At 43.3% G+C, this 21608-nt stretch overlaps 2 protein-coding genes across 2 annotated transcripts; one reads left to right on the forward strand and one right to left on the reverse strand.

Annotated features, from left to right (window-relative positions):
- The first annotated feature begins 1454 nt into the window (after nt 1–1454).
- On the forward strand, nt 1455–3337 carry LOC125556312. Its single transcript, XM_048719065.1, has 3 exons — nt 1455–1592; nt 1681–1766; nt 1858–3337. The coding sequence occupies exon 3, from the start codon at nt 1937–1939 to the stop codon at nt 3002–3004; it is 1068 nt and encodes a 355-aa protein (XP_048575022.1). The 5' UTR covers nt 1455–1592; nt 1681–1766; nt 1858–1936; the 3' UTR covers nt 3005–3337.
- A 2122-nt stretch (nt 3338–5459) lies between these two features.
- Nucleotides 5460–9115, reverse strand: LOC125509890 (proteasome subunit beta type-1). The gene is made up of 7 exons (XM_048674914.1): nt 8953–9115; nt 8747–8854; nt 7417–7498; nt 6334–6463; nt 6113–6255; nt 5836–5922; nt 5460–5741 (listed from the first exon to the last, which is right to left on the reverse strand). The coding sequence occupies exons 1-7, from the start codon at nt 8991–8993 to the stop codon at nt 5667–5669; spliced, it is 666 nt and encodes a 221-aa protein (XP_048530871.1). The 5' UTR covers nt 8994–9115; the 3' UTR covers nt 5460–5666.
- Between the last annotated feature and the right edge of the window lie 12493 nt (nt 9116–21608).

The following is a 21608-nucleotide window of genomic DNA, read 5'->3' on the forward strand; positions in this document are numbered from 1 at the left end:
ATATGGATAATATCTCAGAGTGTAAATAATTTGTTCACAAAATGTTAAAATTTGTTTGCACAATGTTTGAGAATTTGACAAAAAGTTCATTGATTCCACAATATATTCCAAATTTGAAAAATGTTCGTGGATTTTAAAATTTCATGAATTAGAATACATTTTTACAAATTTGAGAATTTTTTCATGAATTTAACAAGATCAAGAATTTGAAAATGGTTCCCGAAATTTAAGAAGTGTTCCTGAACTTTCTGCCAAACGTTTGCAACTTTCAAAATTATTTGTGAATTTAAAAATGTCCATCAATTTTAAAATTTAACAAATCACAATTTGTTTTTGAATTTGTAAATGTTTTTAGTTCACAAACATTTTGTGAACCATTAACAAATTTACAAACTTTTTTTTGCTTACAATCATTTCTTAAATGATGACAATTTTTCAAGTTCGTGAAGAATATTTGAATTCATGAGCATTTTTTAAAATTTATGATTGTTTTGAAAATCATGACTTTTTATTTTTTGAAAAATTGTGATTTTTTATGTTTCGATTTTTTTACTTCACTATATCTTTAGGATCCTTTATTTTTAATTCCATGAACTTTTGAAAAACTAGCAAAAACCCAGTAGGCTGCGGTGTTTAGGAAGTTGAGCCATCACAGGAAAATGGTTAGCGAGAAGCTTCAGATCGAATGGGTGGTGAGCGGCGGCATCGTAAGGCCTTGTACAATGCAAGGTGTTTAGAAGAGGTGCTTAGAAAAAAAAATCAGGTTTTTCATAAGCACCAGTGCTTATTTGTATAAGACAGACGCTTAATTAGACGTCTCTTTTATAAAAATAGGCACCGGTGTTTCAGGAAAACCTGATTTATTGTACAAGGCCTAACGCGCACGCACATCATACAATCAACACAACCTAAGCGTATCCCCCCACCACCCCCCAAAAAAAAGAAAAAAAAAACACAACCTAAGCGTAGCATGGTTCACGGGTGTACAGCTGAGGCGAGGTCCAGGTGAGATGCTGCTACAACCTGCACGATCGGAGGGCCGGCCCATGAGTGCCGAAAACAATAGACGGCTCGAATGTCCGGCCCATGTTTGGAGATATTAATAGAGAACCCTAGTTCGCGGCTGCATCTTTTCTTTTTTACTACTAATGCGCACGTGCAACGCACATTTAGGTAATATACTAATTGCATGCGAATATTAGGTATGCTATTTTTAGGAGAGGTATGCTATTATTTGTATGTTAATTCTGTGATTAGTGTAATATTTGATATGATATTAATTGCATGTTGAACATATTTAATGCTCGCCATTGAAATAGTCTAGGTCTTTGGATTGACTTAGTTCGATGGCCGAGATCAGTTGAATCTGTCTTTTTAGGTCTTTTTATATTGGTATAAATATAGATATAGATATAGATATAAAACAGAGGAATCTAGGTTACTGCGCCGATGCCGCAACTCTCGCCCTTACTCCAGACCGGTCTAGATCGATCCATCCTGTTACCCGAGGCAAACCTCTTCTCCAACTCGCCTTGTGGCTGCCCTGTCGTTGTTCGATAATACAGTATCTCCGCCGCCCGGTTCGTGGAATGGTAATACACTGATTTGTTTCTTCTTTGAGCAAAATCTTTCTGTGTAGGCGATCTCGCTTTAGAACTGTATTAATCTGGACAAGTGTAGGTAATTTGGAGCCCGATGGTTGTTACTTTCCCTTATATTTTACATCCTGCTGCAGGGGTACTTAGATCTGGAGTTGCACAGTTCTGGTACTCTTTTCTACACATCTAATCCACTCCTAACTCTTAATAATAGGAGACGTGGGGAGGATAAATAATTATTATGTCCTTTGCTTTTCAGAATCAGGGCGCCAGCCAAATCTTACTGGTCCATACGACAATAGTAGGAAGTCCCGAGTGAGACGCAGTCGAGGTTGACGATGAAGCGCCAGTTTGTTAATCTGGTTCTGGAAACCTGCAAGAGTCGCTCCTACACGGTGCGCTGCATCAAATCTTCAAGTCTCTTCCAACCAAAGAAGCAGAACGGATGCCCGCTGTCGCTTCTAAAGCTGGAAGAAGCCGAGCTGCCCAAATCTGCATTTTCGCTTGGTGTTTCCACTCCCATGCAAGTTAATTGGGACATGCAGTTCATGCCCTTTGGTTACAACAGGGACAAGATACTCAGCACAGACCAGCAAGGAAACGTCCTGGTTTACGACACCTGCCAGAACCAGATCTGCAGCATGCCTAAGCTCAGGGGATTGATGGAGAACTCTTTTCCGATTAACCTAGGTGATGCCCTATACCTCATCGAGAGGCGACCTGACAAGCCTCATAAGATTCTTCCCTATCAACCCTGCTTCCAAGCTCTTATCAACGGCAAATCTCCTGCTGGTCCTGTTGTTGATTATCCCGGATGGCACTGGCACACTCTTCCACCGCCACCATATGTGGAGGCTCCTGGGTACAAGCCTAGCTGCACCTACAAAATTCGCTCCTGCACGGTGGTCCGCAACAAAATCTGGATATCTGCCAGTGGCATTGGCACCTACTCCTTCAACACGGACAGCCACGAGTGGAGCTATGTTGGCAGCTGGGAGCTCCCATTCCGTGGCCCTGCTGAGTTTGTGCCTGAGCTGGGCCGCTGGCTTGGATTCTCCACCGTGCGAGAGAACCAGTACGTGTGTGCTTCAGACCTCTCGACTGCTGAGGATGGTGCAGTACCCGCCCTGTGTTGCGAATGGAAACAAGAGCTTGATGCTAACCCTGACAAGTGGCAGGTGGTGACCTCCTACCTTGTGCGCGTGGACTATGGCAGGTTCTGCGTTGCCAGGCTATACGACGTCTATGATGACGACGAGCCTGCTTTGGTAAGGGAGAATTTTGCTGTGTTGACGGGGTTGGAGGCGGGGCTTAGCGACATTGCTGATGGTGGGATCCAGATGGTCAAGCACAAATCCATACGCCTCAACTTTGATTGCCATCAGCGGCTCCACTTGGTATCTTAGGCCTGCTGGTTGATTTGGTTCGAGGGATGGCTACCATGCTCTGCTAGGATATGCATGGAGGTATCAATCTTATGACATTGGAGGTCGATCGTTTAATGAATGTTAGCTTTGGAATCTGGACGTATGAGTCAACTGATCGATCCCTCTGAACCGGAAACTTAACAAGTGAGCGCAGCTATCCAGAACTATATATCTCAATCAAATAAGTTGATTAGTACTTCCGATATTTGTGTTTTGAGTTTTGTGTCTTCTAAGCTGTTTGAATTCTGCGTGGCATGTAACGCTATTTCGCATATCCTCACCACACAAATTTCCGCTGTCAGTGCATGCAGTTACGCTTTATGACAAATTTCTTTATTTATACTCTCCTCCGTCTGAAACTACTTGTCAGAGAAATGGATAAAAATTGATGTATCTCGAACTGAAATTCATCTAGATACATACTCCCTCTGTTCCGAATTACTTGTCTTAGATTTGTCTAGATACCGAGGTATCTAGCACTAAAATGAGTCTAGATACATCCGTATCTAGACAAATTCAAGACAAGTAATTCGAAACGGAGGAAGTACATACATACATCCATTTTTCCGACAAATATTAATTTTGTGTTTTGAGTTTTGTGCCTTCTATATAAGCTGTTTGAATTTCGTGTGGCATGTAAATTCTCGCTGTCAGTGCTTGCAGTTAGGCTTCATGGCAAATTTCTTTATTTATACTCCATATTTTCTAATTAAATCATTACACTCGTTGTTGTGGCTGTCATTTGGCAAGATCATATCAATCTCATGCCCGTGAACATATTCCAGAACGGCAGTTGCGTAATTTGCTTTTTGTATTCATGGCGTGCTCTATTGATTGATTTCATGCCCGAGTTGGAGGCAGGGGCGAGGGCTTGGGCTTCATTTTCGATGGGATGGCGGGCGTTGTATGCGGAATGAGATCCAGTGCCTTGCTGTGAGCAAGGCACCGATGAACAGTACGGTGACTGGCCCCCCTTTCTGCATCGTCCAAACCAGAATCAACGGTCAGATTTGCGTGAACAGTGGCAATTCTACAGTGTTCGGTCTATAGTACCCCATCTACAGTGTTCGGTCTATAGTCCCTGTACAGTGTTCTGCGTTACAGTATTCGATCTGAACCGCTCCCCTTGATCCAATGGCTGACTGGCCGCCAATTACGCCGTGCCTTGCTGTGGGCAAGGCACTGGATCTCTGTCCGTTGTATGCAGCCTTTTGCAGGCCAACATGGCCCGCTGTGGTAGGAAATGCCGCGCCATGTCCAACTTCAGTTCTAGCCTTGCAGCACGATAGATGCTAGTCGGTCTCATTGGTGTTTCTCTACATTTCAGACATGTTCAGTTAACTCCAATATGTACGGGAAGTGGATAGATGAACACGGGTACATATGAACTCGCTTTAAAAAACACATTTCTAAATGTCAAAAAAATCTGAAAAAGTTTGCATGGATACATCTTCATGTTCTATGTGCGTGTATAAAGTTTTATTTTTTTAAGCCCTGTGCAAAAAAGACAAAAAATTATGTCGTGAAACGCTATTTAAAAGCACTGAAATTTGTCTTTTTTACGGAGGCAAACCAGAAAGACATTTTTTCACAAAACTTTATGCACATGTATGCATACAATTTTCTGTTCTATTTTTTAACATTTCGAAACATGCTTAAAATGCAGTTTTTTAAAAGTGGGTGCAGATACCCATGCGTTCAGATAGTGCCCACTTCAATATGTACCTCTTATTAACTAAGAGCATCCTATATTCTGTGACACCCCAAAGCCTAAAAATAAAAATGCATTCGCGGGAAAGCAACCATTGCCAAGCTCACAACGGCGCAGCCCTGATTATGTCGATTCTGGCTGTCCCCGCCGCGCCACCACCCAAGATGAGCCCCAACGCCCGCTGAGCTTGCCTCGGATGTCCTGTCGTTATGCCATCGTGTAAGCGTTAGCCCGATTCCTTGTATGTCTAACGCGAAATCCTGACCTGACAGCCGAATCTTGTATGTCTAACGCAAAATCCTGACCCGACAGCCGAACCTGGCTCGGGAAACATAAAAGAACCCTGTTTCGCACAGACCGACGGTAAACAGTTGCAACGGTGTGATTAGGACTAGGCAGAACCGCCCATTCCTCCCCTCCATAACCTGCCCTACCACCACAGCTTTTCTTCAGCTTCCAGTGAGCTCAGCCCCGACGACCTCCACCGGTGAGGTCAAAATCAAACTTACGCCTCAGCACCCATCAGATTGGCTTTCCAGCCTCCACACCGTCGGATCTTCATGTTTCATTTGCTTCTAAAAATTTAAGGTATCCAGTTTTAGGCTTTGGCTACCTAAAACCTACTCTCCACACAACTAAAAACTGTTTTTAGGTATCCAAAAAATTTTAGTCTGGCAGTTGAAGATGCCCCGATGAGAGTATTCATTCTGGGTTATAATAGAATGGCTATGAACGTACTTTTAGCATTTCCAACAAATAGCTCAGCATCTCATATGCATGAAACAACAAAGAAGTTTAACAAGGCAAGCTGGGTCGATCCTGGTACATCATCACGGAAGCAAAGCAAGCACGGGTGTTTCTATCAAGTAGCAGCTCTGGGCATAATAATTCCCTATATCTAGGGAAGCAAATGGCAACCGCGGCGCAAACTTAGTCCTTCCTCAACTCGATGTACTCGCGCCTTGTACCAGCTTTGTTGATGACTACAATCTCCACCTTGTCCCCCTGCATTATTTGCAAGTTCAGCAGATTAGTACAGTGGCAAATGTATAGACAGCAACAAACGATGATCTCTGGGAACCGAGAGAGGGAAACATACGGTGTAGATGTCCCTCTCAGTTGCAGATGCAAAGACATCCTTAACTAGGTCGACCGCCTCTGACTCGGACAAAGGGGTGACGGCATCCTGCACACATTATAAGGAAGAAGATTGTTAGTGACCTCTGAGGCACTATTCCAATCGTCATTTATCAATATGACCTACATAAACATGCTTGTTTTAGTCAGCAAGAATATGTCAGACATGATCAACCAATCTGCAACTTCATAGCTGACAACAAATACTCCTGAGCACTGTAAAAAATGTGAGGGCTTACTCTTGCAGGGACTAATAGTGGACTAGGTGATTTCAGCTGGTTGTCCAACACTGGCATGATCAAAGTAGATCCTGATCCCTGAGCACTGTAACCAGTCCTCTCATAGGACCCAACAGCATCATACGAGTACACGCATCCTTTCCCTGCACAAGTATGATACATGCTTCAGACACGCTAAACAGGACAATCGAACTGGGGAAACCAAATACGGAAGTTGGTACCTTCACTGTCAAGCCCACCAAGCACGTTGAAAGCATAATATGGGAAGAATCGCTTGTAGTACAGAGTATTGGAGAGCAATTGTGCCATTGCTGGGCAGCTCATCCTTTTATTGTGCTGGTGCTGGTATAGCTACATATACAAATAAAACAGAAGGACATTAATCATTTAGCTACCAATATTTCTGTACATCATGAACAGATTAAAGGTACGCTGCACAAATGCAGCTTAATACTGGTACTGCAGTGCATTCCAGGTGTACAAAGTAGCAATGAACTATCATCACTTTTGTACATAAAAAAAGCACTTGTTGCATTGCCAGGCAAAGTTAGTACTCCCTACCCGTCCCAAGTGACGTGGTTTTAGTTATTACCAAGGAGAAGAGAAGAGAACAGAGAGCATGTTTGAGGAGGCAATGGATAGAAACACAAGGAAATATGATGAAGTAGCGCATATGCCATATGGTTAGATTAAGCCTCAAATGGAAGCACAGAGTTGCTAAAATCTTCGCTAAACATTATGGTGAGCTTAAGCCCCAAAATAAGGCGAAGAAAAGGAGTTGTTAAAATCTTCCCTAAACATTACTAATCAAAAAAAAGAGGCTGATGGTACTAGCACCACGATGCTAATGCAGTTTTCTTTGTACCACAAGCACGTATCCTACAAATATATGATAAGCAGTGTACTGATTTTCAGCAGTTTCAGAATGCTACAGTTTATACTTTGGACCTAACATCAAATTTCCAGGCATTGCAATAAACAAAAATTGCCATGTATCCATGCCCAGGGAACCAGTAATGGTGGAGCAGTTCTTCTGATATTTGGTCTGGAACTGTGATGAAGATGGTCCAAAAAACAAACAACTTCAATCAGAGTAACTGCTAACTGACAATATTTTTGGAAGTTCAAATAACTTAAGACCACCGCCAGATCAAATACTCCCCAAGGAAATCCCAAAACACATAGCTATAGAGAATTCGATTGGGATGAAATGAAACCATGCAAGAATCATTTGGTATCAACACTGAAGGTGTGAATGTATGTATATAGGCAACACGTGGATAAATGAGGTTTTGCAACTTTACCAGTTCTCTGGCAGCTAAGTTCTTCTGTAGAGCTTTGATGTCACCTTGGAAGCCAGAAGATGCTATTACACATTTATCGGCCCTAGACAAATAAAGAAATGATGTTTTATGCAAGCAATGAGCCACATATTGAAATTCTTAACAGCATATAAATTGTCAGCTTAGGAAATATCCAGCTTCATCACAAAGCGGGATAAAGAGACATTGTTAACAAGAACGAAATCCAATTGCATAATAATAACTTATACCTGCTAATGTGTGCTTACAACACCACAACGTTTGCTTACACTAATACAACAAGATATTACTGCATTGTACTTATATCATCAACTAGACTTCATTAAGAATTAAATATAAATGATTACCGTGTAATAACATTAAGCAGGAAAATAGCTTTGCTGAACATGCTCTACTAAAGCAAATTTGAAATTGGGGGACTTGTGGGCATAACCAAATGCAAGTAGCATCACAACAGCAAGGGTGTATTGGAACATAATTACAGCACAACCAATGAAGATATCAATTGTATCGTCATCTCTTGCATCATATTATGTTATGTGTCCTACTCAAGACGGTGTAAACCCAAAAGCTTGTCATCAATTTTCACATCAACAACAGTATGGAGCAAACCTATAGGCAAGAGGTATTATCAATTACCCGCTATCCATAACAAACAGTTTTAACACCTACAGAACCAAAATAGAACCAATTACTTTTGTCATGTTACGACAGACCAATCCCAGAAGACACACATCATGGATCTATAGAAGAATTTCAAGATGAAGGTCATTGTACACTTTCTGAATGCCGCCAGTATAGAAGCAAACCTGATGGCATCTTACAAATTTTATCTGTTTGAACTTAAAAAGATAAGCATAAAAATGAAACAATAAGAACATCTTTCCGTCTCCCAAACCAATCCTCTACTTAATTACAGGGACGAAGATGGCTGTCCAGGCTAAGACAAAAGTATCCTATGACCTGGAGTGAGGGTACACAAACTAAAGACAAGGCATGTTTCATGTCTATGTCGTCTCTCCATAGATATCGGCAAATCGCATCAAACTATAACGCTATAGGAAGCACGCTGGGACAGCCAGTATTTACAGCAGAAAAAACTCATGAACGTTTAGGTGTTTCCCCAAATTCAACCCGAGACCTCCAAGCACCAAACCCTAGCCAAATCAACGAAGTGAGGCTCTAAAATCCGACCCCTCCACCAAGGTATCCAAATCCCTATCACACCACAGAGCCACACGGCCTCCCGGCCGACGAACCCTAGTCCCCAGGCGGGCAGATCGAGGCGCGAGATTTCGGCGGGGGGACTTACAGCTCGCAGATCTTGGAGTGCTCGCGCGTGAGGATGTTGTATCCGACGGAGAGGCGGGTGTCGGCGGCGACCACGCAGTAGTCCGCGCCGGCGATGGCCACGCAGGTCCTGCACATCCACCAACCAAAAAAGCGGCCCTCGTTATGAGATGCGCGGAGACGGGGGCGAAGGCGGGGCCGACGAAGGTCGAGAGGGAGGGCGCTTACCCGCCGTTGTTCTCGTAGACCCAGTCGCCGCGCCTCGACATGGCGGTGGTCGGAGAGGGCGGGCTGCTTGGGGGGTGGTGGTGGAGTCGCCGGAGTTCGTGGCTTGGAGAAGGAGGCGAAGTGGAGCGGTGCGGTGCCCTGTGTCTCGCTTCCTTCCCCCTTTGATCAGATTTCTTCGTGGCCTTCTCGATCCCGGCGGCCTGAGGCTTCGTGGGCCGTTCTGGGCCGAGATGGACTGGACTTTCTTTATGCGCGACAAGCACGAGGCTTTCTATCGGGTCTGTATTGGGGCCCAGTCCCCGACAGAAAATATTTCGCTTTTTCTCGAATACGTTTCGTTTTGTGTTATAATATAATCCGATAGTTTCTCCTTCCTTACAAAAAAGTAGTCCACGGCACATCTTAATGAATTAATTAGCATAAAAAAATACCCACACGAATCTTCACGTAAGATCAATGGCGCACGACTTAGATGTACAATACTAATGGTACATCTAGATGTGCTTTACCAAAACTGAAAAATGTAAGCCGATACTATCCTCATTTTCTAAATAATTGCAACACATTAACTATTTTTAAAACAATGCAACCATGTCACATCTGCAAGTGTGAGTCATCGATTATATTTTCTTGCATAAACATGTAGCTGCCACATAATCAGTCCATGGATGTGAGTCATAAGTTGTACTTTTTGCATTATGTTTTCTGTTGTTAAGGATAATCCAGTGTATTAAGCACTCGGGGCATACCTATGTACTCTCTTCGTGCCTAAATATTTGCCTTTCTAGAGATTTCAACAAATGACAGAGCAAAATGAGTGAATCTACACTCTAAAATATGTCTATATACATCTGTATGTGAAGTAGTTCATATTTATTTTTTTGTGTTAGAAATGACATCCTTTTAACCGAGGTTCATTTTTTCTTTTTATACATCATTTTGTTTTATACTTTAGTTTTTAGATATAAATTGAGAACACCGTTATTTTTTACTTTCCATGAGTTTTTGTTATTCTTGTACCAGATATTTATGTATTTCTTTTGACAGGGCTTCCACAACGATGTGCGGGGGTATCAAGTTCCAAAAAAGGAAAGAAAAAAAAGCAATCTGATGTCATGTAGGAGACAAGGAATAATGCAATAACAATATGAAAGTGTGTTATATCGACTAGAGGGGGTGAATAGGCGATTTTTATGAAATTCTTCACTGAGGAATTTGCCGGTGAGGAAATTCCTTAGCGAAGAACTACTAGCAGCGGAATAAGTACTCAAAAGTAAACATAACAGAATACAAGCATAGTCATCATGATGAAATGAAGACAGGCACAGAGTACAGGAAGCGTAAGCACAGGATAACACAGGATGAAGACAAACAAACTGAAGAAATTGAACTAAGAAAATTGAGAAAGTCTTCAGTCAAAGTCTTCAAACACAGATATGAACAAACACACAACACAGTTATGAGGAAATGAAAGAGTTGAGGGAATAGAACCAGTAAGCTTGGTGAAGACAATGATTTGGTAGACCAGTTCCAACTGCTGTCTCAGTTGTACGTCTGGTTGGAGTGGCTGAGTATTTAAACTCGAGGACACACAGTCCCGGACACCCAGTCCTGAACACGCAGCTCAGTACACCCAGTCCTCACCGTATTCTCTTTGAACTAAGGTCACGCAGACCTCGTCCAATCACTCGTGGTAAGTCTTCAGGCGACTTCCAAACCTTCACAAACTCGGTCACTCGGCGATCCACAATTCCTCTTGGATGCTGTAGACCATGATGCCTAACCGTCTGGAAGAAGCACATTCTTCAAAGGTAACAAGCGTCGGATCCACTCAGGATCAATCTCTTCAGTGATGCTCAATCACTTGGGGTTTGTAGGTGTTTGGGTTTTGGGTTTTTGATTTTTCCTCACTTGATGATTTTCGCTCAAAGTCCTTAGAGGATGGGTTGCTCTCAAATGACAAGTGTTAGTTTCTCTCGGAGCAGCCAACCAGCTAGTGGTTGTAGGGGGCGACTATTTATAGCCTAGGGAGCAGCCCGGCATGATAAGACATAAATGCCCTTCAATGATATGACCGTTAGGTGGATAGATATTTTGGGACAGCTGGCGCATAACACAGCAACGGTCGGAATTTTGAGTAGCAAAAACCTCAGGGCTATCATGTTCCTCACTATGTAGGCAATCCGCACTGGCGAATTCCTAACTCCTCAATCAGGACAAATTCCTCAGAGATCAGAAGAACTTCGTCTCTGTCACTGAAGAAATTGACTGAACTGTATGAGATTTCCAATGGCTTCACTCGAAGGGATTGGTAGGTGTAGGATTTTGAGTTGAGCATCACATGGAAATTTTTCCTTAGTATTTCCTCGACCCCCTTTAACAGTACGGTGTTTCCTATGACTCAAGAAAGAGAAAATGAAACTATGAAAACAAAAATCTTCACGCTTCATATTCCTCGAATGAATACCAAGTCTTCACGGTCACACCATTTTCTTCACTTTCAAAGTCTTCATGAAAGTCTTCAGAAATACCAAAATCTTCAGTCGAAGATATTCATTTTTAGGGGTCGACTTTTCCTGTAAATATCAAACTCCTCATAGACTTATAGACCTGTGTACACTCACAAACGTATTAGTCCCTTAACCTATAAGTCTTCAATACACCAAAATCACTAAGGGGCACTAGATGCACTTACAATCTCCCCCTTTTTGGTGATTGATGACAATATAGGTTAAGTTTTCAACGGGGATAAACATATGAAGTGTAACTACTGATATTGAGGAATTTGATTGCAAGATATAGAAAAACTCCCTCTGAAGATGTGCATAGTGAGGAATTTGCTTTTGAAGCAATGCACACTTGAAGAGTTGAATCATGGAGATCTCCCCCTATATCTTGTAATTCATACACGCATTTAACATATAATATGAGGAATTTGAAATGCATGATGAAATATGGTGCCTGATGAAATTCAGCATGCGTGCAATAATATTAACGAGGAATAAGCATGCAGAATAGTGCATCAAAAGTATCAGAGCACAGTGCATCAAAAGTATCAGAGAATCATCGGGTTTAAGATTACAACTCGATCCAATAAAGTTTCAGAAGAACGAGAGTTGTAACTTAGCAAAAAACGCCCATATAGTAGACCCACTTGAAGACTAACTCATATTTCTCCCCCTTTGTCATCGAATGACCAAAAGGATCGAAAATGAGGACTAACACCCCTGAGGATAATCATGTTGATGAAGGAGCGCCAGCGTTGTTGGGGTCATTTGTTGATGTAGGGCCTGCCGCAGTGTCGTCCAAATATTCATGTTCATCAGTGTCGCGCGATGAAGAATATGAGCTGGCCACCAGAGAAGGAACCTTGACCTTCTTGAATTTCTTCGGTGGAGGTGCAGACCAGTCAAAATCTTCATTAAGACCCATGTTCTTCAGATCTTCTTCACCATACAGATGTGACAGGATTGCCCAGGTGCGACCAAAGACTTGATGGAGGTAGTAGTGGTTTTTCTTCACTGCATTGTGTGTGGCAGTCATGTTGTGAAGAAGTGAACCAAACTGACGATTAACCCATTTGTGATTTCGATCCAACTTCTGGTGAAGACTAAGCAGAAGTTCACGGTCAGTCAACACGCGCGGAGCAGTGGCTTGAGGAGTGTACTTGGGTGCATTGGCAGAGTCATGTGTGGCAGAGTCATCATTGGTGGAATAAGATGCAGCTTTGCGAAACTGACCATCCAATGGACGAATGCCTTCATCTATTACAGCTGGTGCCTTGCCCTTTCCATCAACTGAGGAATATGTCTGCTTGAGGACTTCAATTGGGGGCAAGTAGCTGAGGTGATTCTGGAAATCAGCTTTGTAGTTGAGTGAAGACCTTGTCCTGAGGAATCTCATAATCCAAGGTGCATAAGGCTTCAGCTCAAACGGAGATAGTGCAACATTGGCCATAGTCCTCATGAAGAAATCGTGATAATTGACAGGAATGCCATGAACGATGTTGAATACCAGATTCTTCATGATGCCAACAATTTCCTCATCAGATGAGTCGTGGCCTTTGATAGGACTGATTTTCCTCGTAAGAATACGATAGACAGTTCTGGGCACATACAACAATTCCTTCACGAGGAATTTGGTTCTTGGTGCCTGACCTGGCTTCAAAGGTTTCATCAGCACCTGCATGTAATGATGTGTGAGCTCAGGTTCACTGTAGATGCAGCGAGCTTCTTCAAGGGGAGGACTGAGTGGTAGAGCATGAAGCAATTCAGAGGCTGGTGCAGTGTAGTGAGTGTTTTCAAACATCCAGTCCAGCACCCATGAATTCACGTCTTCAGCATCTCCGGTGATGTGCAGCGTTGCATAGAATTGAAGAATCAGTTCTTCATTCCAATCGCAGATGTTAGAGCAAAAGTTTAGCAGTCCAGCGTCGTGAAGAACACTAAGGACTGGTGCGAAGCACGGCAGAGATTCCATATCCACGTGAGGAATATGCTCATGGTAGAAGATCTTCTCCTTGTTGAACAGCACTGAGGAATAGAAATTGGCTTGACTAGCAGTCCAGAAATGCCTCTTCCTAATGCGAGCAGAGTCATATGGGTTGTAGTCTTCGAAGAATACGTGCTCGCCGAAGAAATCATCAGCCTTAAATTTTTGCTTGCGTGAGAATGGATCCTTTGGCTTCGTCAAAGGAGTGTCAATGAGTTGCATCACGACCTCAGGAATCTCAATCGCAGGTTCTTCAGGCTGAGAAATTTTTGGTTCCTCCTCAGTGGCAGTCTGCGTCGTTGGTTGTTCAGCAGCAGTAGTTTCTTCAACGCTAGTGGCTGGAATTTCCTCATGGACAGATGCAGTGGGATGAGTTTCTTCAAAGCCCATATGTACAGTTTGTGTGGGGGACTGAGGAATTTGCTGTAGAGGGGTGAACATTGGAGAGTTTGGATGCTGACTTTCCTAGAATTCATCACTGCTAACAGGTGTGGAGCAGCCAATGTCCACATCTTCATCTTCCATTTCTTCAACACCAGCCTCTTCAGCTGTGAACTGAGGCATAGGCGAGGAGATGATAGGTGTTGAAGGGATCGCATCCACTTCAATTTCTTCATCCAACGGTTCAGACGAAGCAGCAGAAGGAGTTTCTTCATCAGATCCGCTGGGGATCACATATTCTTCATCAAAAGGAACAAGGTCCTTTGATGGTCTGGTTGAGATGGGAACAACATCAATCGGATTTGCAAATGAACTTGTCATAGGCTTCATTTTCTTCGGAGCTGAAGAATCTGAAGTAGCTGATGCTTTCCTTTTGTTCACTGCAGCACGCTCTGCAGCCTTGGTCTTCTTCACATCTGATGCAGATGGAAGGATTAGAGTTGAAGTTGGTGCAGGAGCAGCTGAGGAATCTGGTTGATTTTCTTCAGGCACAACTGATGCAGTTGCCCTGAGTTCTTCAGTTTCTTCAGGCACACCACTAGTGGGTGCCCTGGCAATTTTTTCAGCGGCTGGAATGCAGTCATCAGCCCTGGAAACTCACATTATCTTCAGCAGCCTGATTGTTCATCAGCGGTGCTGGCATTTTCTTCAGTAGGCTGAGCAGCTTCAGCCTGAGGAATTTCCTGTTGCGTTGGGGCTGCAACATTGGAAGTGAAGTTATCCGCAAGTTTCACAAAACAAACCTTGGCTTCCAAGCCAACAGCGCGATATGCGTCAAAGTCATCACTGAGTTTCTTAATCTCAGTCTGAATAGTGATAAGTTCTTCAGTTGTCATAGAGACAACATTTTTCTTCAGATAGCGCTCTTTCTTGTACTGTGCTTTCTTGATCTGCCTGGCCTTCTCAAATTTCCACTTTTCTTCTTGAATGAAGTGGGTCAGCATGTGACTCTGGCCAGGAGTCAGCTTGAAGTCAGGCATGGGAGTGTTGGGGTCCTTGTGCCAATCATCAATGTAGTCGAGGATCAGCTTGGGATTCAAAAGCAGTGGCACCTCTGATCCTTTGGCTCTAGCAGCCCTGACTTGCCTGTCTCTGATGATTTCTGCAATTTCATCATCATCAGCTTCGTCTTCATCAGACGGCACTTGAAAAGCGACTTGCTTCTTTTGAGAACTTAGGCGAGGACCTCTTCCAGCAGTGGCCTTTGTCTTCAGCGGTGAGGGGCCAGCTGAGGAACTTGGTGCAGCTGAGGAACTAGCTGAGACACCTGAGGCAATGGAGATGCCGGCAGTCCTTTGACACGAGGCGAGATGCACAGGTGCTGAGGATTTAGTCGGAATAGGTGAAGGCTTTGGCGGAGGAGCTGAGGACTTTGGAGGAACAGGAGCAGTATGAGGAATTTGCCGTGAGGGCTTTGAGGATTCTGGCCGTGAGGGCATTGCTGAGGAACTTGGTCTGCGTGTAGGCTTCTTAGACATAGCCTTCTTTGGCTTCACAGCAGAGGCTTCAGCAGAGGCAGTAGCAGCAGCAGAGTCTTCATTGAATTTCCTCACTGCTTCTCTGGCTTGCTTAGCCAATTTGGCTTGGCGCTTGGCCCACTCGTCAGGATAGTCCTCACCGCGCTTGAGGCTGGTGGGATCTGCTATTTGGCCAGGTGCCAATGGAGCTCTTGGGCATGGAGGATTGAGTGTGAATTTCTTCATATACTTAGGAGTGACATATCTGTACTCCCTCCATTCTCTTGCCCATCTCCTTTCTATCCTCTGTTTGCGCACTTTGCGCTCATTCTTGATTTCCTCAGTAGGTGTGCAGTACCCAGCATATATGTCATCGGGGATCTCAAACGCTGTATTTACCTCAGGCCTCTTTCGTCCCTTCTGTGGCTTCTTACCATCAGCCATTTTCTTCAATTGAGGAATTTGAACAATTGAATTCTCTGAAGAAGTATGCAACTTTTCTTCGAGGAACGCTGCAAATGAGTTAAGTTGATGAGAACCTAGTGATTCAGCAGCTGACATGAGTACCTGTGAACAGAGTATAGTTGCGAGGAATTTGGAGAGGTCATATGCGTTCTCAGAAGGTTTTGTAAAATGAACAAGTTTGAGGAATTTGACCAGGTGAGTCTTGAGGAATTTCACTAAGCGTTCTTTGTCTTAGGTTCCAGAGATGTGTAGATTAAAAATCCACACATTTGAGGAATCTTGAAGAAAAACATGGCTTAGAGAAACGAATTAAGAACAGATAATATGTGAGGTGTTTTAGTGTGTGAAGATATGAAGAAAAACACCTTTGAAGATTTTGTAGATAATCATTCGAATCAACAAGGGTAGTAAAGGTAACTTTTAATTACCCTGGACGAAGAACACGACGAACTGGAGTGAGGAGATGTGAAGTTCGTCTATGCAGATCTTTCACGCCCTAACTTGGCGGAGGAAGACGGCTACGGCGGCGGCGGAGTGAAGATTTCCACGGTCGGCGCGAGTACGTCGGCGACGAGGTCGAGGCAGTGAAGCTCTTCCTCACCGGCGGCGATGAAGTAGCGGCGGCACTAGGGTTTGAGAAGCTCGAGCTAGAGAGAGGTCGAGCGGAGTAAAAGAAGTGAGGAAGGGAAGGAGGGGTATTTATAGCCACGGTGAAAAACTGCTCGCCCGAAGAAATTGGACAAACGTGCCCCTGACCCTTCTCATTCGCATGACATGTGTCACCCACATAGTGAGAGGTGGAGATCGTGTTAGATCATGGGTGAGTGGATAAGTGTATCGTGGGATGCGGAACGGTTTGAGCGGCAAAGCCGAAAATTTCGATAAGATAGGTTTTAAAGTTCCGTTCGCAATTTCTTCAGCTAACAAGGACACAGTGAAGATTTTGAACGAGTTTCAAATAGAACGCACATGAAGAATTTGTAAACAGATTGGGTTGAGTATAGCATAGAGGGGAAGGGTCCGATCACATTCACTTAGCAGAAAACCAACTTGAAGAAATAGCAATAAGTGAATGTTGTAGAGGACATAAACTTATATATATATATACTACCCCTATAAAAGCACGAAAGGGCGGAGAACCAATTCATCTTATCCATCAAATAATGTGATTTGATGGTCTAGATCGCTTCAATCTACAAAACGTGTTCTACGCTCTAATTACCAACCATTGCCACTCCACGTGTTTGAGAGCAACAACGATCCACTAATCCCACGCATCACACTTAATCCCGTACCTTTTCATCCTCGCTGTAACTTCCCCCCGAGCGCCTCACGCACGTCTCCTCTTCCCCTCCTTCGCCTCTCCCATCTAGCCGCCGGCCAGCTGCTGCACGCCGCTCCTCCGCCTCTCCCATCTAGCCACCGTCCTCTCCTACGAGCGGGTCGCCGCCCTCGACTCCGTCGTTGCTTCCTCTCTTTCGTCGGCGCCTCGCCGCCCTATGATGCTCCCTCTACGCAACCGCATCCATTGTGACAGATGGTCGCGCCTCACGTCAGCGCCACCCTCCCGCCCGCAACGCCTCGCCTTGCCGCGGCACATGACACGCATGCCCTGCACTAGCGCCTCTCCGTCGTCCGGCCCCACGGTCTGCCCATCTTGCTGGCAGCGCCGCCGCCAAGAAGATCTAGAGTGGCGCATCCAGCTGTCGTCCTCCATCCCGCTTTGTCGCGCTGGATGGCCTCCAAGGAGCCAGTGTAGTTGTTGCTGAAGCAAGAGCATGATTCACTTGTAAGGGACAAAAGCAATTGCAAGAGGACAGTGCAGAATTTGATGAGGGGGAATGAGCTCAAGAGCAAGGAGTGCATAAATCAATACACTTCAACTCTCCGGTAAGAACTTGTGTGCGAAATATACAGTTGGTAGTGGAAAGCAGCAAACTGAATTTGTCAATTATATCTTTTGTGATCAAAACAATGGTGTCAGTGACGCTGACTGCTACCAACAGAGTTGCATGTTTAGGCTTTCCTATTCTGTCAGGAGCATTTAAAAAAAAAATGTTGTTGATGCAGTATTGTAAGTTGAAGGACAAATATATATAAGAGCCATTGGTTCCATCCACGGAAAGACAAGAGTGAGATATTTAAGTTATCTGGCCTGAATTCTTAGTTTGTTGGTGATAGATTCGATTAGAGGGATACAAAAAGTGTTTGCCATATGCTAGAATATGAGGGATGATGCTTTTTTGTTTACAATAGGTGATAGATCCGATTTGAGGTGTACTTTGAATGACCGCATAACTTAGTGTTTCTTTGTGCAGCATGATTATTTCAGAAATACAACGATGGAGACTGGAGGAAGATTTATGAAATAGCAAACACATCCGAATGTTATTTCAGAATGATATTTTGTGCATATACTGGAAGTGAAGAGATCGACTTGCAGAGATCAATTTTACTGAGCTTAGAGAAAAAGGTGAGTGGTTCCACTCTATTTGATGAGAATGTTCACAATGCATCTTAAATTTTTGGAAGAAATGAACCCATAAAGGATTCAACAATGTATTTCTTCATAGTATGAATTGTGTGGTGTTCTAGATAGCCCAAAGATGTTAAATATTATGTATAGATGCATTTGCAACATTTCGCTGCAGCAACTATTTTCTTCTTCGGCAGTTGGGGCGCATGCATCCAATCGTGTTAAAAAATTATGCTAACAATAATAGTAGCCAACTAAAAGAGGATCTACTTATGCTAATAGTGGAAAAATAAAAGAGGATCCAAACTCACGAGTTTATATTTATCCACTTTGGTATGTATTCTTCATGTGTTGATTTGTTGTCCACTTTTTTCTTTTGCTGTGTATTTCTTCATGTCAAATGTGCTTATGATTTTTTAATGGGGTTCTAAAGTTTGTGCATGTGTTTTGTCATTGCCAATCACCTTGACGGATTAAAATATGAGTGAACAAGTTAGTATAGTAGCAAACATCGGCTTGTAACAGCCAAAATAATTGGCTCTGTCCTCTGCTGCACAAACATAATCTTCTTTCATGTGCTGTTAACATAGGTTGAAATATATTTCCCCTCCAGGTACTGCCTTTCTCTCTGCACCTTTCTTCAGAAAGTGTAGCACAACTCTCCTCAGGTGAAGCGATTGTTAGCCCTCAGATTCAGAACTCTGGTGCATGCAAAGGACTATTCAAGGGATCTTATGTTGATAGTCAATGACAAGAGAACAAAGCTGTACTAGAGGCTAAAAGCCTTAAGAATGATAAGCAACTAGAAGTCTGTGGAGTGGCTACAAAGGACATCTCCTCAGTTCAAGCCAATGTTAGCCCTCAGATTCTGAACTCTGGTACATGCAAAGGACCATTAAAGGGCTCTTATGTTGATGGTCAAGCACAAGAGATCAAGGCTGTGCAAGAGGCTAAAGGCCTTAAGGATGATACTCAACTAGGAGTCCATAGAGTGGCTAGCAAGGATTTCACTAAACCACTTGGGGCAAGAAAACATCAACCATCTAGGGGGAAAATTGATGTTCAAAAGCTTCGGAAGTTGACAGCAGCTACCCTCGAAGCTGCTCTGCGTATAAAGGAAGCTCGGAAGCAGTGTTTTCTAGAGGAAACAGAGCAAGATTTTGGATCTTTTCAAAATGGTCTGGATGAGAGTGATTGGCTTGCAGATTTGTATGAGATTGGAATTCTTGATGTATTCAAAGATGTTGGCCTCTCTACTGTTCAAACAGCTCGTCTCAAGGCAACAACCCAACTGACTTGGAACAACATTGACCCTTTACCACCTCCACATACTATAGCCTGCACTCAAGGGCCTTCCTATGCCATGGATAAGCCGCGCCGGCTGCTTTATGGGGGGCAGCGCTCAGTCGCCTTGGGTCGCCATTCGGCCGTCTAGAGCGCGAGCGGTAATGACTAAGGCAAGTATGTTGTTATCCCCTTCTGAAGTTCATAATCAATCAGTGCATTATCTGTAGCATTGAATTTACCGTTGACCAATACGTGAGCACAATTGTCGGAATGAAGAGAAGAATTAAATGATTTTATTTGAATACATGTGCCTCCTAACTATGATGAACAAGAAAAGTTTGGACTATGGTTAGACGTGCATTGCACGTGCAAGCTTACTAGTATATATATAGTCAATGAAGAAAAACGATGGAAGCAGTGAAGACAATGCAAAGTTGAAGAATATGAATAATTGAGGAATTTCAACTTTTGGTGGTGGCGTGACCCACCGTATAAGAATAATGATTTCAGACACCGCGTACAATTATCGTAGGGTTCTGAGAATCAAATTCTTCATTAATTTCTTCACACTAAGAGTGTTATTCTTCATTGATTGAAGAAAAACGTTTCTTCATGTGTTGCACATCTAAGTCATCAATTTTGCATAAGTGTTAGGATGAGTGTCCTTTTCAAAGAACATTCGAAGATTCTAGGATATTTAGCTCACACCGCAACTTGCTAAATCTCTTCTCATCCAAGGGCTTTGTGAAGATATCGGCTAGCTGTTCTTCAGTCTTCACATGCTCAATAGAAATGTCACCCTTCAACACATGATCACGAAGAAAATGATGACGAATCTGAATGTGCTTTGTCTTCGAGTGCTGAACTGGGTTGTGAGCAATCTTGATGGCACTCTCATTGTCACAGAAGAGAGGCACATTCTTCATGTTGATGCCGTAGTCCTTGAGAGTTTGCTTCATCCATAGCAATTGGGCACAGCAAGAACCAGTGGCAATGTACTCAGCTTCAGCAGTAGATAGTGATACGCAGTTCTGTTTCTTCGAGGACCAACAGACCAAAGATCGTCCGAGGAAATGACATGTACCAGGTGTTGACTTGCGGTCCACATGGTCACCAGCATAGTCAGAGTCAGAATATCCAATGAGATCAAAAGCCGAGCCCTTGGGGTACCATAATCCAAGTGTTGGTGTGTGAGCTAGATATCGAAGAATATGCTTCAGAGCCTTATGGTGTGATTCCTTCGGTGCAGCTTGAAATCGGGCACACATGCAAACACTAAGCATTATATCTGGCCTAGATGCACATAAGTATAATAAGGAACCTATCATGGATTGTTTACCTTATGATCGAAGTCAATACCATTTTCATCAGTGCACAGATGGCCATTTGTGGGCATAGGAATTTTGACGCCTTTGCAATCTTGCATGCCGAATTTCCTCAGTACATCCTTGAGGTATTTCTCCTGAGATATGAATATGCCATTGTGTTGTTGACGAATTTGAAGACCTAAGAAGAATTTCAACTCTCCCATACTAGACATTTGATATTCTTCACTCATCATATAGGCAAATTCATCACTATAACGTTGGTCAGTACAGCCAAAGATAATATCATCAATATATATTTGGCACACAAACAATTCACCATCATAAGATTTAGTAAAAAGAGTAGGGTCGAGTGAACCGGGTTTGAAGCCTTTCTTCATGAAGAGTTCCTTCAAGGTATCATACCAAGCCCATGGGGCCTGCTTGAGGCCATAGAGGGCCTTGATGAGTCTGAAGACTCTGTCATGATTCTTTGGATCTTCAAAACCTGGGGGTTGAGCAACATATACTTCTTCCTCAAGCTTACCATTGAGGAATGCACTTATCACATCCATTTGATATAAAGTGATATCATGATGGTTAGCATAAGCAAGTAATATGCGAATAGCCTCAAGTCTAGCAACAGGTGCAAAAGTTTCATCGAAATCAATTCCTTCAACCTGTGTGTAGCCTTGAGCTACAAGCCGTGCCTTATTCCTCACCACAAGGCCATTT

The sequence above is a fragment of the Triticum urartu genome, chromosome 5, assembly GCF_003073215.2.
Source record: "Triticum urartu cultivar G1812 chromosome 5, Tu2.1, whole genome shotgun sequence".
Lineage (NCBI taxonomy): Eukaryota > Viridiplantae > Streptophyta > Magnoliopsida > Poales > Poaceae > Triticum > Triticum urartu.

What these genes read in the sequence shown, in the direction of transcription:
- LOC125556312 (XM_048719065.1), top strand. Translation starts at nt 1,937, where the DNA reads ATGAAGCGCCAGTTTGTTAATCTGGTTCTGGAAACCTGCAAGAGTCGC.
- LOC125509890 (XM_048674914.1), bottom strand. Translation starts at nt 8,993, where the DNA reads ATGTCGAGGCGCGGCGACTGGGTCTACGAGAACAACGGCGG. An exon ending in ACTTAGCTGCCAGAGAACTG is followed by an intron (nt 6,464 to 7,416) that starts GTAAAGTTGCAA and finishes TTGTATATGTAG; the next exon opens with CTATACCAGCACCAGCACAA. An exon ending in CTGAGAGGGACATCTACACC is followed by an intron (nt 5,742 to 5,835) that starts GTATGTTTCCCT and finishes CAAATAATGCAG; the next exon opens with GGGGACAAGGTGGAGATTGT.